The 21,332-nt window shown below is 32.2% G+C and overlaps 2 protein-coding genes across 3 annotated transcripts; both read left to right on the plus strand.

The window, feature by feature from the left end:
- Positions 1 to 2,408: 2,408 nt before the first annotated feature.
- On the plus strand, positions 2,409 to 4,028 carry LOC142625934 (non-specific lipid transfer protein GPI-anchored 15-like). The gene is made up of 3 exons (XM_075799691.1): positions 2,409 to 2,810; positions 2,901 to 2,981; positions 3,548 to 4,028. The coding sequence occupies exons 1-3, from the start codon at positions 2,492 to 2,494 to the stop codon at positions 3,676 to 3,678; spliced, it is 531 nt and encodes a 176-aa protein (XP_075655806.1). The 5' UTR covers positions 2,409 to 2,491; the 3' UTR covers positions 3,679 to 4,028.
- A 3,398-nt stretch (positions 4,029 to 7,426) lies between these two features.
- On the plus strand, positions 7,427 to 8,809 carry LOC142624010 (non-specific lipid transfer protein GPI-anchored 5-like). 2 transcript variants are annotated; one of them, XM_075797506.1, is made up of 3 exons: positions 7,427 to 7,982; positions 8,127 to 8,177; positions 8,405 to 8,809. In XM_075797506.1, the coding sequence occupies exons 1-3, from the start codon at positions 7,664 to 7,666 to the stop codon at positions 8,533 to 8,535; spliced, it is 501 nt and encodes a 166-aa protein (XP_075653621.1). In that variant the 5' UTR covers positions 7,427 to 7,663; the 3' UTR covers positions 8,536 to 8,809. The 2 variants fall into 2 exon arrangements, with proteins under 2 accessions (XP_075653621.1, XP_075653620.1); XM_075797505.1 differs by having other exon boundaries at positions 7,535 to 7,982; positions 8,124 to 8,177.
- Positions 8,810 to 21,332: the final 12,523 nt, after the last annotated feature.

Here is a 21,332-nt window from a genome sequence, read left to right on the forward strand (position 1 = left end):
TATTACTCTATATTTCACCGATAACAACTTATCATGTATTAACTAATCTTTTTTAAATTATAAGTAGGTTGAGTAGGTGTAACCGTGTAACTAGTATGTTGTGTCAGCTCCGTGTGTAGCCTTTTATTTTGACTTGCATTTGTGGCAGCTCACCTGGTGGCCCCTTCACTCATTTTGTGTCAATCTATCATTGGCCATTTGCTCTAGTTAAAATTCACTTTATGATTCAGCCAATAGGGCTCATGGATATCTCAATGTTTAGTTTAGCTTTCTGGAAATCAAACACTCCTAATTTTCCTGAGCAAATTCGTTGTCTTGGATTTTACTTGCCTAGTGGGAAAAGAAAAATTAAAAAATAATGATATTAAAACCACACACGCTCACACCAAAAAAAAAAAATCATTAACTGAGGTACCATAAGACATGTAATAATAATTAGCATTTTCTAAATCTTAAGCATAACTTTGGAGCTCAATTAGTGTCTCTCAGTGTTTTTAACGAAAACGTTCAGAGTTTAAATCCTCATTCTCTCGTTATAACTATATAGAATTTTTTTTTTAATAAAAAAAAAACCCTTAAGCATGATTAGGTCAATAAAATATCAGCATTTTCTTTTCCTCCATTTTAACAATAACAAGGGCAAGCTATTAGTCTCTGCAATGATTGTCTCAAGTTCTCATGAAAGTGGTCAATTGATGCCAAAACAAAATGCTAAAAGATTGATTAAAACTGGGTAACACCACTAGTCAATTTTTAGGGCCCTTATTCTGGAGTGGGTTTCGTGCAACTCAAGCCCATGGAAATTCAAAAGAAGAAGTCACACAGATTGGGCGCTCGCCCAGTGAGAGTTCAAAGCTGTATCATAAGTTGCTAGGTTTTCTTTTGGGCCCACTGAAAACCCAAGTCTTCATCAAATGTGGAGCCTAGTATGGGCCCAGACCACACATGGCGCCCAATAAGGCCCAAGTCTTCTCAATATTTATAAAAGTAATTCCTTTTTGAACTCCCAAATCGTTGAGATGGCCCATGCCGTGCGGCACCATGCTCTATAAACAAAAAAATAAATAAAAAATAAAGAAGAAGAAGAAGAAGAAAGAAATTATTGTTTCACACATGAATGTACACTACTTTAGGTCTGTGTGGAATTTGTTTATTTTGCTGAAAGTATTGTAAATAAAGGTAAATGTTAGTTAGAATAATACAGTGATATTTATAAATAGTATTAAAAAGTGTAGTAAGACTCATAAGTAGTTACAAAAATAAGCTGAATAAAAATATAAGTTGGAAAAAAATAAGTTAGCCAAATAGACACTTCATACAATATTCCCTTTTTTATATCGTGTTCACATTTTCCAAGCAATGTTCCACACTTAATACATGATATAAAAAGTGTGGACACTAATCAACATGAAACAATCAAGGCCCAAAAATTTGAGTATTTCTTTGATGGTAGGTTGATCACTTGAAAATTTTCTATGAAATAGGAATGTGGTAGTGACACTCACACATTAGGGAAAGTCTGAGTGGGAAAGAAGGTATAAGAGTATTGGTTAATATAATTAGTTCTAAGATTCATAGGTAGAAATTAAGAGAATAGTAAAAAGCAACTTTTTTTCCCCCTTTTTTTAGTCTTTATTATTTCTCATAAAAACAGTATAATAACTTTCTTAATATGGTTCATTAACAAATTTCTTAAGAGCATCCCCATTAACTAGACCTTAACATAATATAATTGGATCTAAAACCCATAGACTTTAAAAATAAAAATAAAAAATAAAAACTTCTACGTTAAGTTGGTGTAACATGTTATATTAAGGCCTCACTTCTAGACTCTGGTGGATTGATTGGCATCACTGGCATCACTCATAGGCTAATTAATTATTGAAACCAAAAGCATATATTGTTAACGGTCTCTGTGCTTCTTGTTCCTTGCCAATCTAAGACCTTAGATTCTGACTACATGTGAGCTTATTGAATGAAACTTAGTTCCCCACAAATCCCATGAAGTCTTCTTTACAACAGCTATGAATAACAAAAGGGGTACAGAGAGGGAGGTAGCCTTCATACTCTGGAATAAAAACTTGTAGACTCACACTAGATGGTCCATACTTTGGTAATTAGGTGACCTGATTTACTATGTCTATCCTATTTAAGGTCATTTTCTTCTCAGGGATGCTTATTGCCCTTCATACACATGAAGACACGTAGCTTGCAATACGGGCAACACCAATTTACATAGATCTTAACGTCTTTACTCTTTACATGACATTGTTAGAGATTTCTTATAATAATAGCAAACCCTGCCTCATATAGCCTGTTTAGTTTACCAAACACAACACAATTGGAAATAATGATCCCCAAATAATTAATACAACGGAAACCTTTAAGGCTTTTAGTATAAATTAGTCCCCTCCACTGTTTAACCCAAGTGCAACACAGTTCCCTTCACTACTAGACATTTGGGACAAAACCAAAATATCTTCAACCATCCATGGCCATAGGAGGGATTGATATGGGTCTAGCCTTGATCCTAGTGAGCATGCTTTGGGCAAGAGCCGCTGCTCAATCAGGTTGCACCAGTGTGCTTATTGGCATGGCTCCATGCCTTAACTATGTCAGTGGGAGCTCCTCAACCCCATCTGCTTCATGTTGCTCACAACTTTCTAGTGTTGTACAATCACAGCCACAATGCCTTTGCACAGTACTTAATGGTGGTGGTGCATCACTGGGTGTTACAATCAATCAAACACTTGCTCTTGAGCTCCCAGCTGCCTGTAATGTGCAAACTCCACCTGTCAGCCAGTGCAATGGTAATTTTCAAACCAACACTTCATTTTCAATTTTAGTGATATATCAAACTGCATAACATAGAGTTGTTGATTAAATTTAACTTGGGGCAGCTGCTAATGGACCCGCAACATCACCAGTTGGTTCACCAGAAGGCTCACCTAGTGACGCTTCAACTAGCTCATCAACATCAGGTACTTCACAATCTGAAATATGCCAACCAAATTTTTCTTAAAATTAATGATATATATACAAAGGTCTAATTCACTACTGGTTTGACATCAATCCAATCCGCAGAATGTGAGGTATCACAATACAATTTGTTATTTTCAAACTTAATATTTTGTTACTCATCTTTCTACAAGAGGAGTTCTAATAAGTCTTGAACAATCAAAGGAAGCTTCAATAAAATGTGAGAGTTACATTGATTAATTTTTCTTCCTTTAAATTCGAGTACCAACTCCAGCATTTATATAAGAGGTTAGCGGTAACCATGAAAGAACTCAAACGGTCATGATGTCTTGAGTGTCAAAGATGTGAATATTATTCCATATGATGTTTTGATTTTCATTTGAGTGTCATAAATTCATCTTCAAAGTGAAAGCATTATCATTGGAAACTATGTCACTTCCCTAAACAAAAAGATAATTACGCATTATCTTAAAGGGTCAATATGTTGTGATTGTGGAAACTCTGATACCAGTGTTCACTACCAGAACCCATAACAATAATGTTCATCTTTACATGTGAATGGATGCAGGAGCTGGATCTAAAACAGTTCCATCGACTAGTGCAAGCTTTTCTAATGGTGCTATCATAGAGATGCCCCTTCAGCTCATCTTCCTGTTCATCTTCGTGGCTGCATATGGTTCAACTTGTGTCAGCTTCTGAGTTTTCTTTGGGATTTCTTTGTGCTTGAACAGTCGAACTACAATTTGGGGTCTTACATGTGTGTTTTACCTGCTTTTATGTAATCTCTTTTATAAAACTTGTATCATACAATAATGCTAGTATCACACATTTTCACGCACACTTTGCTAACTGTCCTATATGACAGATTGTGAGTGTGTGAAAGTGTTTAGTACTAGCATTATTGTTGTATCAAATACACTTCCAGTGTTTCTTCTCCAACACTTGGTTCGGCTTTAGGTTAATGATTGCGTTATCCTGTTTAATACAATATGTTTTCCAAACTCTACTTTTTAATATATTTATGAGTGGTATAACTTTCCAGTTTCCAATAGTTTAATGTTCATCTCTACTGTAAGACTTGGTTCACCCTATATATATATATTAAGAAGAAAGGTGTACTCTGTTAAACAATAACCCAACTTGTTCTTCTTATGTTTTGGCCTATTCTTATTCATTTTGCTTGGCATGATTGGTGTCTCCTAAGCAATTAAGCTCACATAATTCTCGAATGCGTGCCCCAAAAAGAATCTACTGAGCATTATACATGGAATAGTTTAATATACTCTAGACACGATGATGAGCCAAAGATTCTTTTTTGATGAATCAGAAGCAAATTCATTGAGGTTAGACCTTATTGTTATGGTAACTACCCTTCAATAAAACGATTTGTCCTAAATTTGAGTATGAGAGTCAATCTCTCCAAAATTAGCAGTCGGATTGTCTACCAACCACTTTTCCTAAAGCTCTTAAAAGTGAGAGAGTCTTGTACAATGAATACTGAACTATATTGGAAGTAAAAGTATAGTGGCATCTGGATTATTAATCCCAATTATATTTGAACAAACTACAAAATGACAAAAGACTTGATCAAATAATTAAAATTGTAAGTATCAAAATATTGTTCATTAACTAGACGAAATAGCAAGGCCTATGATATTATTGGAGAAATAGCATCTTGAAAAAACTCCAATTATGGAGTTAATATAACATATAAGAACACTACTTAATCCAAAAATGTGACCCTATAAATTTGGGCCTAATTATAGTATATTAATCACTTAATATTTTTATTATTATTCAAAGCTTTACTCACACAAATTCATAAGAAAGGTCTTGTGCATAAAGTACCAGGGAAATGCCAAGGAAAATTTCATATAAGCATAGTTTATAACAGGTGTGTGTTTGTCTATAGTTTCTGAATTTAACTTATTTGTTTATATACAATTTTTTTTTTCTAGGAACATTTATAATTGAGCAATAAGCAGCTTTTAGCAAGAAGAAGCATCCAAAAATTCCGAACGGATTTAAAGAAGAAATAGGCTCCTTCTGCATCCTAGTGGGGCCTTCCCTCCGACATTATAGAAACAAAAATGTAATTTAGGAACCTACATGAACAGATACATGACTAAAAAATTATTGTGTTTTTTTATTATTGAAAAACAAAATGATGTAGTTTAGTAATGGAGCCGGACTATGATCCAATTTTCAAAAGCATGAAAATTATTAATATCCAGTTACAAACTCGTGTGAGAAAATGTAATATAATCATTTTATAAGAATATAATGTAAATTTGTAAGTTAAGTAGTGCATATATTATTTAAAATTATTTTCTATTTTTATAATTTTTATGTGATGAAACATATAATGTATTTTGCATTCAACAATAATACACACAAGTTTATATTTTTAGCATTTTTTTTTTCAAATATAAGCATAATGCCTATATTATTGAAACTTGAATTTCAAGTTAATCTTTTAAAAATGGGGTAATTACATTTTGCCTATTTTTGGTTTAAAATTGGCATTTTACGCACTTGAAATAAGTTTTGTTAGTCTCCAGTTACTTACCTTTGTTTAAAATAAGGGTAAATTTGTATTTTTGCTACCCTTCTATGTTTCTTTCCTCTTAAAACATAAAAAAACTAAAAAAATCAAGAGAAAAAAAAATCTAAAAACTAAGTTTTGTAAAAATTAAAACTTACTCTTTGTTTTAAAACCTAATCCTTTTTACCTTTGGCACTGGATTTTTCCTCACCAAGCCTCCTTGATTCTCCTTGGGTTCCACGCTCTTTTTTTCTTTTTTCTTTTTTGAGAAACCGCTCCTCTTCAAGTACAATACCAAACAATGGTTTCCTTTTTCTAAAGTTCCTAGCTTTTAGGTAGAGTTAGTCCATGCTTGACCTGTACAATTGACGCCCTTGACTCACTCACTGCAACGAAATGTTGCTTTTTTCATGTTTTGGCTTTCTGGGTTTTCTTCAATCTTGTGTTTCAAGGCTTTGTACTAGAGGGGTTATTGTGTTTGGAGAATTGGGTTTGTCTTTACTTTAACAACAACTCCAACAAAGGTGGTAGGTTGGTGGGGTTGGTGTGGACCGTATGAAACAAATGGACCGAAGTGGAATGAATGAACCATTTGGCCCATTTTGGTCCATTCTATACATTTCGGCCCAATTCGGTTAACTTCGGTCCATTTCGTTCAATTCGGTCCACTCAATCTACTTTAGTTCATTTTTGACTAACTAGGCCTTAAATTGATTTTTTTTTTTGTAAGTTGTCTTTTTCAGTTTTGGCTCAAAAATTCTTTTTTTTACTCTCTCAATTTTGGGGTTAAAAAGTATGAAATTTTATTCTATTTAGGTCAAACTCTTTAGTTTTTGGGCTAAAAAATACAACCAAAATGGCATTAGAAATTAGAGATATGAAACTTAAAAAGAATAATGCTAGAGATAAAAACTATTTTACAAAATTTTTTACAAATTGCTGATGTATTGAGTAATTATTGATAAATAAAAAAGTGATATTAATGGGGGGTTTAGATGAAAACTAATAAAATGTTGTAAAATAATTTGTAACTAGCTATAGCGTTACTCCCTTAAAAAAGTAACAAAAATGATAAATATTCAAATATTACCTTAAAATTCAAGTTTCAAAAATATAAGGATTACACTTATATTTGAAAAAAAAACCATATGAATAACTAAATAAGTCATGTGACTAAAAAGTACAAGTAAATGGTTCTATCAATGGTTAATGTAAATGGAATTTTCCTCCCTTTGAAGGGAAATGATTTTATCAAAGGGGTTGTTTCAAGGCAGTGATGCCCTCAACTTTCACAACAAAGCTAGCCCCATACTAGAGTCTGGAAGGAAAATGATACCAAATAATGGTCAGGGTCCCCATAAAGCTATTATAACATTTTTGCAAACCGAACTAAGCACAAAATTCTATGAGGAAAAATACATTTGATAGAGTTGCTGTCATTCTCCCTAGACAGATGTCACTCAACCACAAATAGCAATCTTTAGCCAAGTCAATTTTCTTATGCTCAAAGCAAAGAAACATTAAGGTATGCCATTATCAGGAAGTATCAACCTCCTCCAATACTCAATACCTATGTCACATCATGCACCCCTTTTTATTTTCCTATAGGAAATTTCTGCTTTCTATCTACCCTGTAAGTACAGATTCTCAAAGATTAGAGGTATAAAGCCAATTCTAGTGAAGGTGGAGTCAGAAACACGTTATGCTTTCTAGTTTCTTCTCACAACAGGTGTCTAAAGACTCTAGCTTTGAAATCCTTGAAAGTTCTTATTAGCCCCTTTGCCAAATATATTAAAAGTCAGTCAGTCACCAACATAACCGAACTTCAAAAATTAATATTTTCTTCCTAAGCTTAACTACAGCAGAAGATCCAAGTCTCCAGGTCTAAACGCAAACTTTTAAGCATGCCAAATGTCAAGTACCACGCTGTTAGAAACCAGTTAGAGAGTAGGAGAAGTTGTTGAGCCACATAACCCATCCATCATTTGTCTCTATCTTGATTGATTTCCCTACAAAAGCCAATACATTTTTCCCCTTTTCCACCAAACTAATCACAACTTAAGTCAGTTAAGTGCTACAAGATCACAGAAATCCACAGGCATTTCCAGCTTATATTTGAATTTGAGAGCTCCAATTCCAATGGCTTATACAAAAATGGAGATGGGTCTGGTTCTAGTCTTGGTGACTATGCTCTGGGCAGGAGCTTGGGCTCAGTCGAGTTGTACAAATGTGATCATCAGTATGTCACCGTGCCTAAACTACATTACTGGCAACACCTCAACCCCATCTTCAGGCTGCTGCTCACAGCTTGCTAGTGTAGTCCGCTCACAACCACAATGCTTGTGCCAAGTCCTTAATGGAGGTAGCTCCTCATTGGGGATCAACATCAACCAAACTCAGGCTCTAGCCTTGCCTGGTGCTTGTAATGTTCAGACCCCACCTCTCAGTAGCTGTAATGGTAAGAGCCCATATTCAAATTCTCATTGTAACTGTTAAAACTAGTAATTTGCCCATCAAAACTGCTTGTCTAGGTTGTGATTGGATGTAAAATTCTCATAATCGAGCATCTTTTTCATCTATGCTAACTTTTGAATATCAGCAGCTGCTTCACCATCCAACTCTCCTGCAGGATCACCAACATCTTCGGATTCAGGTACAAACTGCTTCATCATTTGTTCAATTGTGCAAAATTATCATGATCAGTCAAATTTTGACTTATACAAACCAAATTCTAGGTTCAAAAAGTTCAATCCTTACAAAGAACCTTAAGAAATAAGTGTCATTGAGCAAGTTCTATTGAATTTATACTCATCAATGAAACATCATTGGATTTATTTATTTTCTTAATTTGATCATTGGTGTTGATTTTCACTTATGTAGGAAGTGGATCTAAAACCGTGCCATCAACAGAAGGTAGTACATCGGCTGGAAGTTCAATCAAGTTGTCGATTTCTCATCTCTTCTTCCTTATATGTGGTGCAACAGTTGCTTCAACCTTCACAACGTACTGATCTTCTCGTTTGTCAGCCTGCGTTTTGCAGCACCACATTCCTACCTATTCTTGATTAATGATGACTATTATTGTATTCTTCATTTATTATAAGAGTTCCCTTAGGTTGTGGAGTTCATGTATATTTATTTTTTGTGGCCTCTTTAGGGGTTGATATGGTTTTGTATTACTTATTTTTTGTGGCCTCTTTAGGGGTTGTTATGGTTTTGTATTACTGAGGAGACATCTTGCTCTCTTCCCTTCTTAATAAAGACGATTTCTGGGTTATATGTAAATTATGTAATACAACACGTAACATATAAAGTATAAACAAAAACCAATTAAGGTATAAGATAATAAAACTGACCAAAACGAAAGGCAATGATTACAGAAGTTCTTCATTGAAAAAATCAACCATAGAAATCTTTGGTATTTAAGTATGCATTGTGTCACTGGCTAAACAAAATTTACGGACATATCAGAGTTCTTTATTTTCTACTATATTCATATCAAAGTTCTTTTCAATATATTAAAATGATTAGCAGCTGAGAGAAACCTCGGAAGCTCTGACACTAATATCAAAGTTCCTTCAATATATTAAAGTTTTTTTTCTTGTTATTTTAAAGTATATCAAGGTTCCTGACCGAGTCTCCTTAGGACAACTGGGTCTTTCTTTTTCTTTTTTTTTTAATAAAAAAATCCCACCCGTGTGTACAACTTTAATTTAAACCTTATTAATTTTAATACTATTTTTAATACTATCAATTTGTTTGGATACCGCTTATTTTGTTGAAACTGAAAACTTATTGCTGAAAGTACTGTAGATAAATGTAAAAGTTAATTGAAATAATATAGTGAAGCTCATAAATAGTGTCAAAAAGTGCAGTAAGACCTATGAATAACAACAAAAATAAATAAATAGTAAAATAATTTATAATTTTAATCCACGTCCAAACGCACACTATATAAAGAATCGAAGATAGTCATTGAAATTCACACACACTACAACGCTAGCGTTCTAAGAAATTCTAGTTTTTCTTTTTCAACAGAGAGAGAGAGATAGAGAAACAGAGATCCGAGAGAGAAAGATGAGTTTTGAGCAGAACGAGGGTACAAGGTACCAGCCATCAGAACTAATGCTCTGCGCTAACAACTGTGGGTTCTTTGGCAATGCGGCAACCATGAACCTTTGCTCCAAGTGCTACAGAGACTACCACATGAAAGAAGAAAATGCGGCTTCTGCTAAAGCCGCCATGGAAAAATCTCTCAACCCATAACCACAACCTCAATCAACTCAGCTCCCACAATTTGGTTTCTCAACTGAGAGCTTCAAGCATGTGGGACCCTCTTCTTCATCTTCCAAACTAGGTGAAAATAGCAAATTAGCCATTACTTTCCAACTATATAGTTAGGAGGCCCGGTTCCCAAACTATATAATTTAGTAACATCTCAAGTCTCAGATACTCGATTTTGGGCTATAAATCGAGTCTTTGAGACTCAATTTTTCCAATTTGATGTGGCGTTTTTTCCACGTGGCGTCTACCTGGAAATCAAGTCTCTAAGACTCGATTTATGTGACGTGGCCATCTGGGTATGACGTGGTTGGTCCACGTGGAAAAAACAGGAAACCGAGTCTCTAAGACTCGATTTCAGTTGGGGTTTTTTCAAAATTAACGCCTCACACAGATCAGACACTCTCCACTCTCACTCACCCTCTCTCTAACACAGAGCAGACACTTTCACGCTCTCACTCTCCCTCTCCCTCTCACTCTCACACTGAACCACTGAACCTCAGCCTCTCTCACTCACTCACCCTCTCCACTCTCACTCACTCACCCTCTTCTCTCACTCACTGTTCTCTCACTCAGTCTCCACTCAGTCTCCACTATTTCACATTCATCGCATTTGCCAAAAGATTTCATAAAGCCACAGCAAGATATATAGAGCTTTGAGTTCCTTCAATCTACGCGGTCTCTCAGAAAAAAAGAAGAAGAAGGTGAGTCGCTTTGTACAAAGTTCACTATTTGGTTGCCGAGAAACAGTGGGAAAAATCAAAGAAACTTTGGTTTCACCAAGTTTTTTTCTATTTTGGCTTCTGTATTGAATTTCTAATAGAGTTGTTAAAAAAGATCGAAGCTTTATTTTTTTTTGAGATTGAATTGGTTTGCGGGTTTGATTTTTTTTTTTTTTGGTTTTGTTTTGCGCTTTCTTCTGTTCGTGGGTTGGTATCAGGCAAATTTCAAATTTCTATCTTGAACTATGCATTGTTCTATAGTGATGATGTTAGGGTTTGTTAACTGGGTCTTTGTTAAATTAAATTGTTGATGTTAGGGTTTTGTTAAAGTTGATGATTTAGTGTTTAATTGGATCCATGTTATTGAAAGTTTGATGACTTTCTTCATGCTAAATTTGATAATGTCAGGGAATTTTGGATTGATTTTGTTCTATTTTGTGGTGCTGCTTTGTTAATTTATCTAATGATGTGTCTTGATGGTGGTTTAAACCATTTTAGTTTGGTTTTCTTTGTATGGAAGGTGCACTTGTTTCTTTGGATTCATTTTGTTCAATTATGTGGTGCTACTTTGTTAATTTATCTGATGATGTGTCTTGATTGCGGTTTTGACTGCTTTTGTTTGGTTTGCTTTGAACAGATGGTGCGCGTGATTGTTGCAGAGTAACGGTTGAGTTAAGAGAGGTGCTACGTCCACAACATTTTTACAACATTTTCACAACAAATCATAGGTGATTAGTTATTATTGGTTCAAATTTGAACTTAACACTAAGATTACTTTTTTGCCCCAACAATAACAACCAGTAACAACCTGCCACTTAAGATTTGTTGTAAAAATGTTGTGGACATATCATTTCTCGTTGAGTTAAATAATAATATGTGTTTGTTTTGATGCTGAGTAAGCAAAAAGTTGAAGCTACTTTAAGTCTGCCTTTTCTGTTTATATAATTTGAGAGTTTATTTTTGATTGATGAGAAGGATCAGGTTTACAAAAGGTAAAATTGGTTGATTATAAGTAACGTGATTTGGACTTGATCCCTACTATTCTTAGTAGGTAGAGAGTATATTAAATTGTATTGTTTTTTTCATTTAAATAATTCCATATTTAGGCATTGGTAGAGAATTTGGAATCATTTGAGGTGTTTGTTTTTGGCAATTTTCTTTATTGGGTATGTATTACAAACTTACAATTCAAACTTAATGTATAATTCCATTTATCACAGTTTTTACTTTTCACTGTTTGAGTTTGCTCTGTCCATGCTATAGTTAACTTTCTATGCTGAATTTGCTGTGAAAATAGGTTTTTTTTTAATCGGGTTCTAACCTTGAATTGGCATAATTTAGATTCAGATATTTTTCATTTTTTAAATTATTTAATCTTTGGTTAGTAACTTTAGCTTAACAAGCTCCTCCTCCCCCTTACAAGGGCTAAGTGAAGAGTGAGGTCTTGGATTGAAGATCCAACAAGGTGTGCATGTGTGACTTATTCAATCTTTGCTACGAAGTATCACAGTTTCATTTCAAGCCATTGCTGTGACTTGACTTGAGCCACATTGTCTAAGGAAATTAAACACTTTACTCTTTAGTGAGTGTTCTATTTTTGTTTATACGTGCCCATTTTTTGTTTCATTCTTTTTTTTTTCTGATAAGTATTTGTTTAGTTCATAGGTTTGTTCATTATTTCTTCACCTTCATGTGCTATAAGCATATCATAAAATGTTGTTGGTTGTTTTTATAGATTTTTTGGTGAAAATGATCAATTCTGTTGTTGTAGTTGAATGGAATTATGTTCCTTACATTCTAGGAAAAGTAAGGTATACTTGAATTCATGGTCTATTTTAAAAAGAGTATCAAATTACTAAAGAAAAGTGCTTCTAAAACTAAAAGGTCAAGTTCCAATTCATCTTCTCATGACCATTTTAGTTTGGTTTGCTTTGTATGGAAGGTGTGCTTGTTTGTTGCACGTTTTGATTAATGGCGTAGATTGATTGTTGTCGAGTTGTTATGAGACTGTAATAATGAAACAGTCTTTTATTCCTAGAAATGTAATTCGGTGAATCTAAGATTCTAGGAAACAAAAAATTCAATTAGTTCCCTAAAATGTTGATGAGGATCATTAATTATTTGCATAAATGTTGGCGAGTTTGCTAGTTTACGCAAAAAACCTGTTTAATTGAATTTTTTTTTTTGAATTGAAATGTCAATTGTAAAGTCACGTTATTTTCCCAATAATTTTGTGTGCATGGATGGGTAAGATTTCTTTCTAAATACAAATGGTGTTAAAAAGTTCCAAAATATTTTTTGATTGTGTCAATTAAGTGTCAATTTTGATTGTGCAGTTCCAAAATATTTTTTTTAACATTTTGTTAATCATGGGATAATTATTACTAACTTATTGAAAACTTTTGATATTGAATTATTGTTTGTTTACTTCTGTCATCTATTCCAATTAATGTTTGTATTACTTTCTTGTGCATAATGGCTGCTGCAAATGCTAAGTGGATTGACTATACACAGCCTGCAAAAATTACAACTTCTCACCCCACAATTGCATATACTCACCCCACATCACATACAAACACACTCAATCATTATCATTTCGTACTCAAACAAATAAAAAAACTAAAAACAAAACTCACCCCCATTACAAAATTTCAACTCAGTTCTAACAAAAATATAAATAAAAATATCAAACCAAACAACAAAAGTCATGAGGATGTGCAAATGAATGAGTGCAATTATGTAACATCATCATTCCAGTGCAAGAAAATTCATGGCATACCCTATTACACTACTATTAATGAAATAACATAGAGCAGGGTTCATCAGACAAAAAAAAAAAAAAAAACTAATGTAAATATGATCATGAGCAATCAAAATTAGACATATCATCTAATTTCAAAATCAAGGCATTAATATACAGTCAAATATACTAGATGTGATATTCAAACTCAAATTTAATACAAATTATGGAGAAAAGGAAGCTAGCAAAAAGACTTCCTATATCATGAATAATATATATATATATATATCTTTCTCCTCACTTTCTAAAATATATATATATATATATATAAATATCAATATATAAATATATATATATATATTTATATTTATATACATATATATAAATATAAATATATATATATAAATATATGTGTATTTATACACACACACACATATATATATATATATATTTATATATATATATAAATATCAATATATAAATATATATATATATATTTATATTTATATACATATATATAAATATAAATATATATATATATATACATATATATGTATGTAAACATATATTTAAATATATTTATATATATAGTGGTTAATACAAACAAATAACAAATAATCAAGAAATGTCATGACAAATTCAATGCAAGCAACACTTTCTAAAGCACTTATATACACTAAACAACCAACTAGAGAGTGAGGAGACCCTTACCTGACATGAGGATGTGCAAATATGCTGCTGGGATTGTATGAGAGTGAGAGAGGGAGACTACAATGAATGTTGGGCTTGTATGAGAGTTAAGAGAGGAGCAATGTTCTTTCGCTGAATGTGTATGAGAGTTGAGAGAGAAGCAATGTTTGCTGAATGTGTATGAGAGTTGAGAGACCTAGACATTCATTAAATATCCAACTGGGATGGTTTTGCTTTTCTGAAGAATCTGGAGAGGGTTTTGCTTTTCTGAAGATTCCTGGGCAGTTCCTTTTCTGAAGATTCCCGAGAGACCTACAGACATGGATGAGAGACCTACAGACATGGAAGTGACAGATGGGACCTCTGACCAGCCAACGTGGACCAATAGACCCTATTTAAAAATTGAGTTTCTGAGACTCGGTTTCACTTTTAGCAAACCGAGTCTCTAAGGCTCGAGATCCAAGTGGCATCTACGTGGAATCTTCGAGCATAGAAATCGAGTCTCTAATGCTTGGTATAAAACTCAAGTCTTAGAGACTCGATTTTCAAGTGGACGCCACATGGAAAAAATGCCACATCAAACTGGAAAACCGAGCCTCAAAGACTCGATTTATTGGCCCAAAATCGAGCCTCTAAGACTCGAGATGTTACTAAATTATATAGTTTAGGAACTGGGCCTCCTAACTATATAGTTGGAAAGTAATGGCTAATTTGCTATTTTCGCCTCCAAACTACCTAAATAAAGAATCTATATATTCAAAATTATATTTACATAAATTATATATATATATATATATATATACACACACTTGTGGCAAAAGAAGGTAATTTTTTTAGTAAATAAAAGAAGAAGAAGAAGAGACCTGTGTGTTTTTCCTTTCAGTATTAGTGAAAGAAAAGGGTTTTTTTTTTTTTTTTTTAAATACTGGGGTTTTCCATGTTTCTCATATCCTTCTTCGTGGAAGAATTCAGCTTAATTCTTTCAATACCAAATAATAAAGAAGAGAAAACAAATGAAAACACTATAAAAAAAATTAAAAAAAAAAAGAAAAGAATACCCAAGATGTTTGCCTAGAAATTACCAATGTGGAGTCCAATTCTAAAATGAAAGTGTGTTCGCTAGATCCCAAATCATTTGAAACATCATACCTTCCCTACAATTCGGCTAGGTAGTCCATGATGGTTCCTATTTTAAGGCATTTCTTTGTTTGACAGTCGAACACGTGACTCTTTCTGCGAGACTGGGTGGGGTGCCTTTGGTAATCAAGCCTCCCTTCTCTGGTGATGGGAAATGACGGGTCGATTATTTGTTTGGCCTTGAGCTGAATAAGTGGGTATGGATATGGTTTTGCTTTGACCGGCAGCGGTGGACCCATTGTGGGGATCTTCATTGAAAAAATCAACCTTAGCAACCTTTAGTATTTAAGTGTGCATTGCCACTAGAAAACAAAATTTACATACAGATCAAAGTTCTTTTTTTCCAACTGTATTCATATCAAAGACAATTACCTCCGCATTAATAAACTCTCCCTAACTAATGTCAATCATATTTAATGTTGAATGACTGGCCTAAACAGCAAAAGCACCCTTAAAAATCTGTCTTCATAGTCAATAAATGGCAGGAAAAGGTGTTGATGGGACAAGTTTCCCCTAAATCTTTCTAAGAGCAAGACAACTAGAGGAGGAGGAAGATGGCTATAAAAGAAGAGGATGACAATAGGAGAATGGATCCGGAAAAATTAGAGGAAGAACAAGAGAGAGAAAGTGAGAAGAGTCTTAACTTGTATTTCCCTTTCAAACTCCTGTATGCACCTCGGGAAACCGTTTTTCATTTATACAAGATCTTCATTCAGTTATTCTCGACTTCAACCACCTATTTGATATTTCCATTGTGGAATTCTAACTCTCTTTCTTAAGAAATTAGTTGGGTTGATCTTAAACCAAGTTTAGTTCTTTAGTTTTGTGTTTTTGACCGCCACAATATCATACAATTATTTTGGGTGTGTTTGATTGGTATTATTCCTTTACGAGGTAGTACATATTCTTCAAAATTATGTTATACTTTTTAAGTTTCAAATAAATTATTCAAATTCCTCATCCTCTTAAAGGAGATTATCATGATAATAAAAAATCATAACAAAATTGCACTTAATATCACACAAATATAGGCACACTCAAATGCATAATCAATATTGTGTTTTGATATAAATTCAATCATCATTCGAAAATAACTAAGGAGTAACTCAAAGAAAAATCAAATCAAAGCTATAAGAGGGGAGAGAGACTACTTGTGATGGGGAACTCAAAAATACAACATCAATATGTATTAACTCAAAATAGAGTTTTAAAAAACACAATTATTCATCAACCTAAAGTAGGGTTGCAAAGAAAAATATAAAATCAAGAGAGAGAATATGAGAGAAGAAAAATAGAAAAAATAAAACATATAGTAATAAACACCAAATTATCTAAGTCATACTATGTAATAAAATAACTTTATATTTCTTATATACTATCTTTATAATTCAATAAGATAACATCTATGAAATCAAAGAAAAGAAAAAATATAACAACTTAAAAATACAAAACTAAATCACATCAACCTAAAATAGAGTTATAAAAAAAATAGGAAAAATCATCAACTTAAAGTAGAGATGCAAGAAAAATAATAAAATCCACCAAAAAATGAGAGAGAGAGAGAGAGAGAGAGAGAGAGATGCAAATTTATAGTAAAATGATAGGAATAAGAAGAGCCAAAAATAAAAGGGTTGAAGAAGAGTGTTATTAAGGGTGAGTTTGGTTGGGCTTTTTGAAAAAGTGCACAATGAAAAATGGAGTTTTCAAAAGGTGCATAATGAAAAAGTACTTTTTTAAAAAGCTGAATGTTTTGTAAAAATTGTTAAAAAGTGCTTTTTAAAAAAGCTGAGTGTTTGGCTAGCACTTATAAAAGTTACGTTTTGAAGGATAAATTACCAAAAAGGATAATGTATATATAAGGAAGTTTATTTCATACTTAAATCAACTACTTCATATACTTAAATTAATTTTTATCTTTCTAAAAAAATTATTTTTTTCTCATCAATATTAGCTAATAATAACCTACCACTTAAGATTTATTGTGAAATTATTGTGATAATTGATACTGATTTTAATTTGAACGTACTATTACAATTATTGTTTACTCTTTCTAAAAAAATTATTTTTTTCTCACCAATATTAGCTAATAATAACCTACCACTTAAAATTTATTGTAAAAGTATTGTGATAAAAATTGATACTGATTTTAATTTGAACGTACTATTAAAATTATTGTTTTCTCTTTCTAAAAAAATTATTTTTTTCTCACCAATATTAGTCAATAATAACCTACCACTTAAGATTTATTGTGAAAGTATTGTGAAAATATTGTGATAAAAATTGATACTGATTTTAATTTGAACGTACTATTAAAATTGTTTTTTTCTCTTTCTAAATTTTTTTTTCTCACCAATATTAGCTAATAATAACCTACCACTTAAAATTTATTGTGAAAATATTGTGATAAAAATTGATACTGATTTTAATTTGAACGTATTATTAAAATTGTTTTTCTCTCTTTCTAAAAAAATTGTTTTTTTCTCACAATATTAGCTAACAATAACCTACCACTTAAAGTTTATTATGAAAATATTGTGATAAAAATTGATACTGATTTTAATTTTAACGTACTATTAAAATTATTTTTTTCTCTTTCTAAAGAAATTATTTTTTTCCCATCAATATTAGCTAATAATAACCTACCACTTAAGATTTATTGTGAAAATATTATAATAACATTTCTTTCTTTCTTTTTTTCTACTCTTTTTTTATCCTCCACCCACAACATTTCTTTCTCTCTTTTTTTCCTCTTTTATTCTCCTCCACACACGTACCCTTAATCTTATCTTTTATTTTTCCTTCTTTCCTCCTTTTTATTATCCCTGCCATTCCTCCAAAAACTCCAGAGTCCAGAACGTTCCAGCTCTTCTTCTTCCTCTAATTTTTTTTTCCTTTCTCCCTTTTCTCCACTTCGTCTGTAACATCCATGCACTTCTTAACCCTGATCTTCTTGATTCTTTTCTTTTTCTCTAAATTCAACCACTCACAAATGGGATCAGATCAGATCGGGAAGATTGGATTAGGGCAGAGCAAATGGGATCATATCAAATCAGCAAAGGGGATGATTCTTTTCTTTTGCAAGGGATTGATTTTTTATTTTCCTTAGCTAATTTGGGAATTTGTTATAGATTTTTTTGTATTTGGATTTGGAAATTTGTTATTGAGAGGACAGAGGGCAGAGCAGAGAGATGAGAGGAATGAGGAATGGCGTGAAAGGGTAATTTGATAATTACCCTGTGAGTCCAACGGATAGATTCAAACGCGCCCTGGCTTTTTCCAAAATGGAGCTCTAAGCTCCTTTCAGGATATGCGCGTTTCTTCACAAATATAAAATGCAATTTTTTTCAAAAAGTTGCGTTTTGTGCTGAACCAAACGCACATAAAGGGCTGGCTTTTTGAAAAAGTGGCTTTTTGAGCTCAAAACGTTGAAACAAACGGGCACTAAGGTAGATAGTAATAAGGATATGAAAAGGTAAAAGGGAGGAGAAAAGTTGGATAATGTGTAAAAGTAAGTTTGGAAAGTAATGATGGGAAGATGATGACTTGAGAGAGAGAGAAAAGATGATTGATTATGTTTCAGGCCAATGTTTTTCTTTATTTTGAGACATTGGGTGTTATCTTTGGTTTGCATCTTCTTTTTCTTTTTGCCCTTTACTCAATTTATTTGTTCCTATGGTTATCCATGCAATTGTATAGTGCTCTAGTTGATTAATTGGCTAATTATGTAAATTTCATTTTAATTGTGTTTAGACTAAAATTAATAAGTCTTAATTAAAATTTGGGGGGGGGGGGGGTGGGGTGTTCTAAAATAGCACTAATTATTTGGCTAGTGCACTTTCATATATTTTCTCAGGAATTGGGTGGGTCTGCAACTAGTTTTCTTTAAACTTCGAAAATAACTAAGTATTAACTCAAACAAAAATCAAATCAAAGCTATAAGAGGGAAGAAAGACTACTTGTGATGGGGAACTCAAAAATACAACACTAATACCTAACCCAAATAGAGTTTAAAAAAATACAATGATTCATCAACCTAAAGTAGACTTGCAAGGAAGTATATAAAATCAAAAAGAAAAAGAATAATCGCTTTTTCAAGAAAGAATAAAAGAGAAAATAAAAAATTTATAGAAAATAAGATGAAAAGAAAAATAATAAAAATAAAAGTAGAGTAATAAATACCAAATTATCCAAGTCATGCTATGTAATAAAATAACATTATATTTCTTATATACTATCTTTATAACTCAATAAGATAACATCTATGAAATCAAAGAAAATAAAAATATAACAACTTAAAAATACAAAACTAAATCACATCAACCTAAAGTTGAGTTATAAGAAACAAAAAAAAAGTCATCAACTTAAAGTAGAGATGCAAGAAAAATAGTAAAATCCACCAAAAAATGGAAAAGAGAGAGAGAGAGAGAAACAATTTTGTGTGTGTGAGAAAACTATGCATAGAATAAGAGAGAGAGAATTGCAAATTTATAGTAAGAGGATAGGAATAAGAAGAGCCATAAATAAAATGAAGATAAAGGGTAGAGGAATGGTGACATTAAGGTAGATAGTAGTGTGATATGAAAAGGTAAAAAGAGAGGGGAAAGTTGGAGAATGTGTAAAAATAAGTTGAAAAATTAATGATGGGAAGATGATGAGAGAGAGAGAGAGATAAGATGATTGATTATAGAGAATGTGTGAAGTAGAAACCCAAAAAAAAAAAAAAATTGTGACATGGCAATAATGTGGCTCAAATTGAGTATAGCAACAATAAATACTACGCTTCAACTTTTAGATGTTTACTAGTTATTAGCCCGTGTTTTGCATGATTTTTTTATTCAACTTATTATAAGTTATAAATATTATAAGTAGACATTTTATGGGGAAAAAACACTATTTATTTGAGAGAAAATTTATTATTATCATATATGAAAGTTTTTTGTTGTTATTTTACTTGGTCCTCTATTAATTGTGTCTGAATTTGATTAGAATGTTTTTTCCCTTTAAAAACATAAATTTTATGTGTGTGTGTATAAAACTCCATTTGCATTAAGATAAATGATGTGGGAAGTTTTGTAGCTCTCCTTTTATAGCTAATTGAAAAATTAAATTTTCAAATACAACTCCATCAGAATCAAGAGAAGGGAAGCTCATGAATTCCATGTCTCTCTCTCTCTCTCTCTCTGCTTCAAATTTTTGATGAACTTTTCAGTGCCTTTATATCTATGAAGAACATCAACAACAAAGTTAAAATAAACTATTTTATTTATCAAAGGAAATAGAAAATAACTTCAAAATGGGAAAAGAATTGTTAGAATGCAAAATGTAAAAGATTAAATAACCTAAAAAAGAATGAGAAGTTAACAAAGTCATACCTTTGTCAAGATTTTTTTGTTGCAATTGGAGTTTGTAGTGTTATATGTTAATATATAGTGTAACTATGATTTATTAATAAAAACTAAGGTTTTTGGATTACAAACAAAATATGATAGATTTTAATTTTTACAAAACCTAGCTTTTAGATCTTCTTTTCTCTTGATTTTTTTAGTTTTTTAAGTTTTGAGAGGAGAGAAACATAAAAATGTAGCAAAAATAAAAATTTATCTATGTTTTTAACAAATGTGAGTTACTGGAGACAGACAGAGTTTACCTCAAGTGGATAAAGTGTCAATTTTTAAACCACAAGTAAGCAAAAGTATTTTTTGGGCAAATCACAGGTGGACAAAGTGGAATTCCTCCTTTAAATATTTATCATTTTAAGCTAATTTCTAATGCATATTTTGTTTGTAATTTTTATCCCAAAACTAAGATTTTGATCCAAATAAAATAAAATTTCATACTTTTCAACCTAAAAATTAAGAAAAAAGATGGACATTAGATTCCAAAACTCTTCTTTTTTTTTTTTTATTAAAGAATTTTTGGACCAAAGCTAGCCCTCAATTTTGACAACAAAGCTAGCCCCATACTAGAGTCTGGAAGGAACATGCTACCACATAATGGTCAGGGTCCCCATGAAGCTCTTATAACATTTTTTCAAACCGAACAAAGCACAAAATTCTATGAGGAAAAATACATTTGATAGAGTTGCTGACATGCTCCCTAGACAGACGTCACTCAATCACATATAGCAACCATTAGCCAAGTCAATTTTTCTATGCTCGAAGCAAATTAAGGTATGTCATTATCAGGGAAGTATCAACCTCCTCCAATACTCAATACCTATGTTACATCATGTATCCCC

The sequence above is a fragment of the Castanea sativa genome, chromosome 2, assembly GCF_040712315.1.
Source record: "Castanea sativa cultivar Marrone di Chiusa Pesio chromosome 2, ASM4071231v1".
NCBI lineage: Eukaryota > Viridiplantae > Streptophyta > Magnoliopsida > Fagales > Fagaceae > Castanea > Castanea sativa.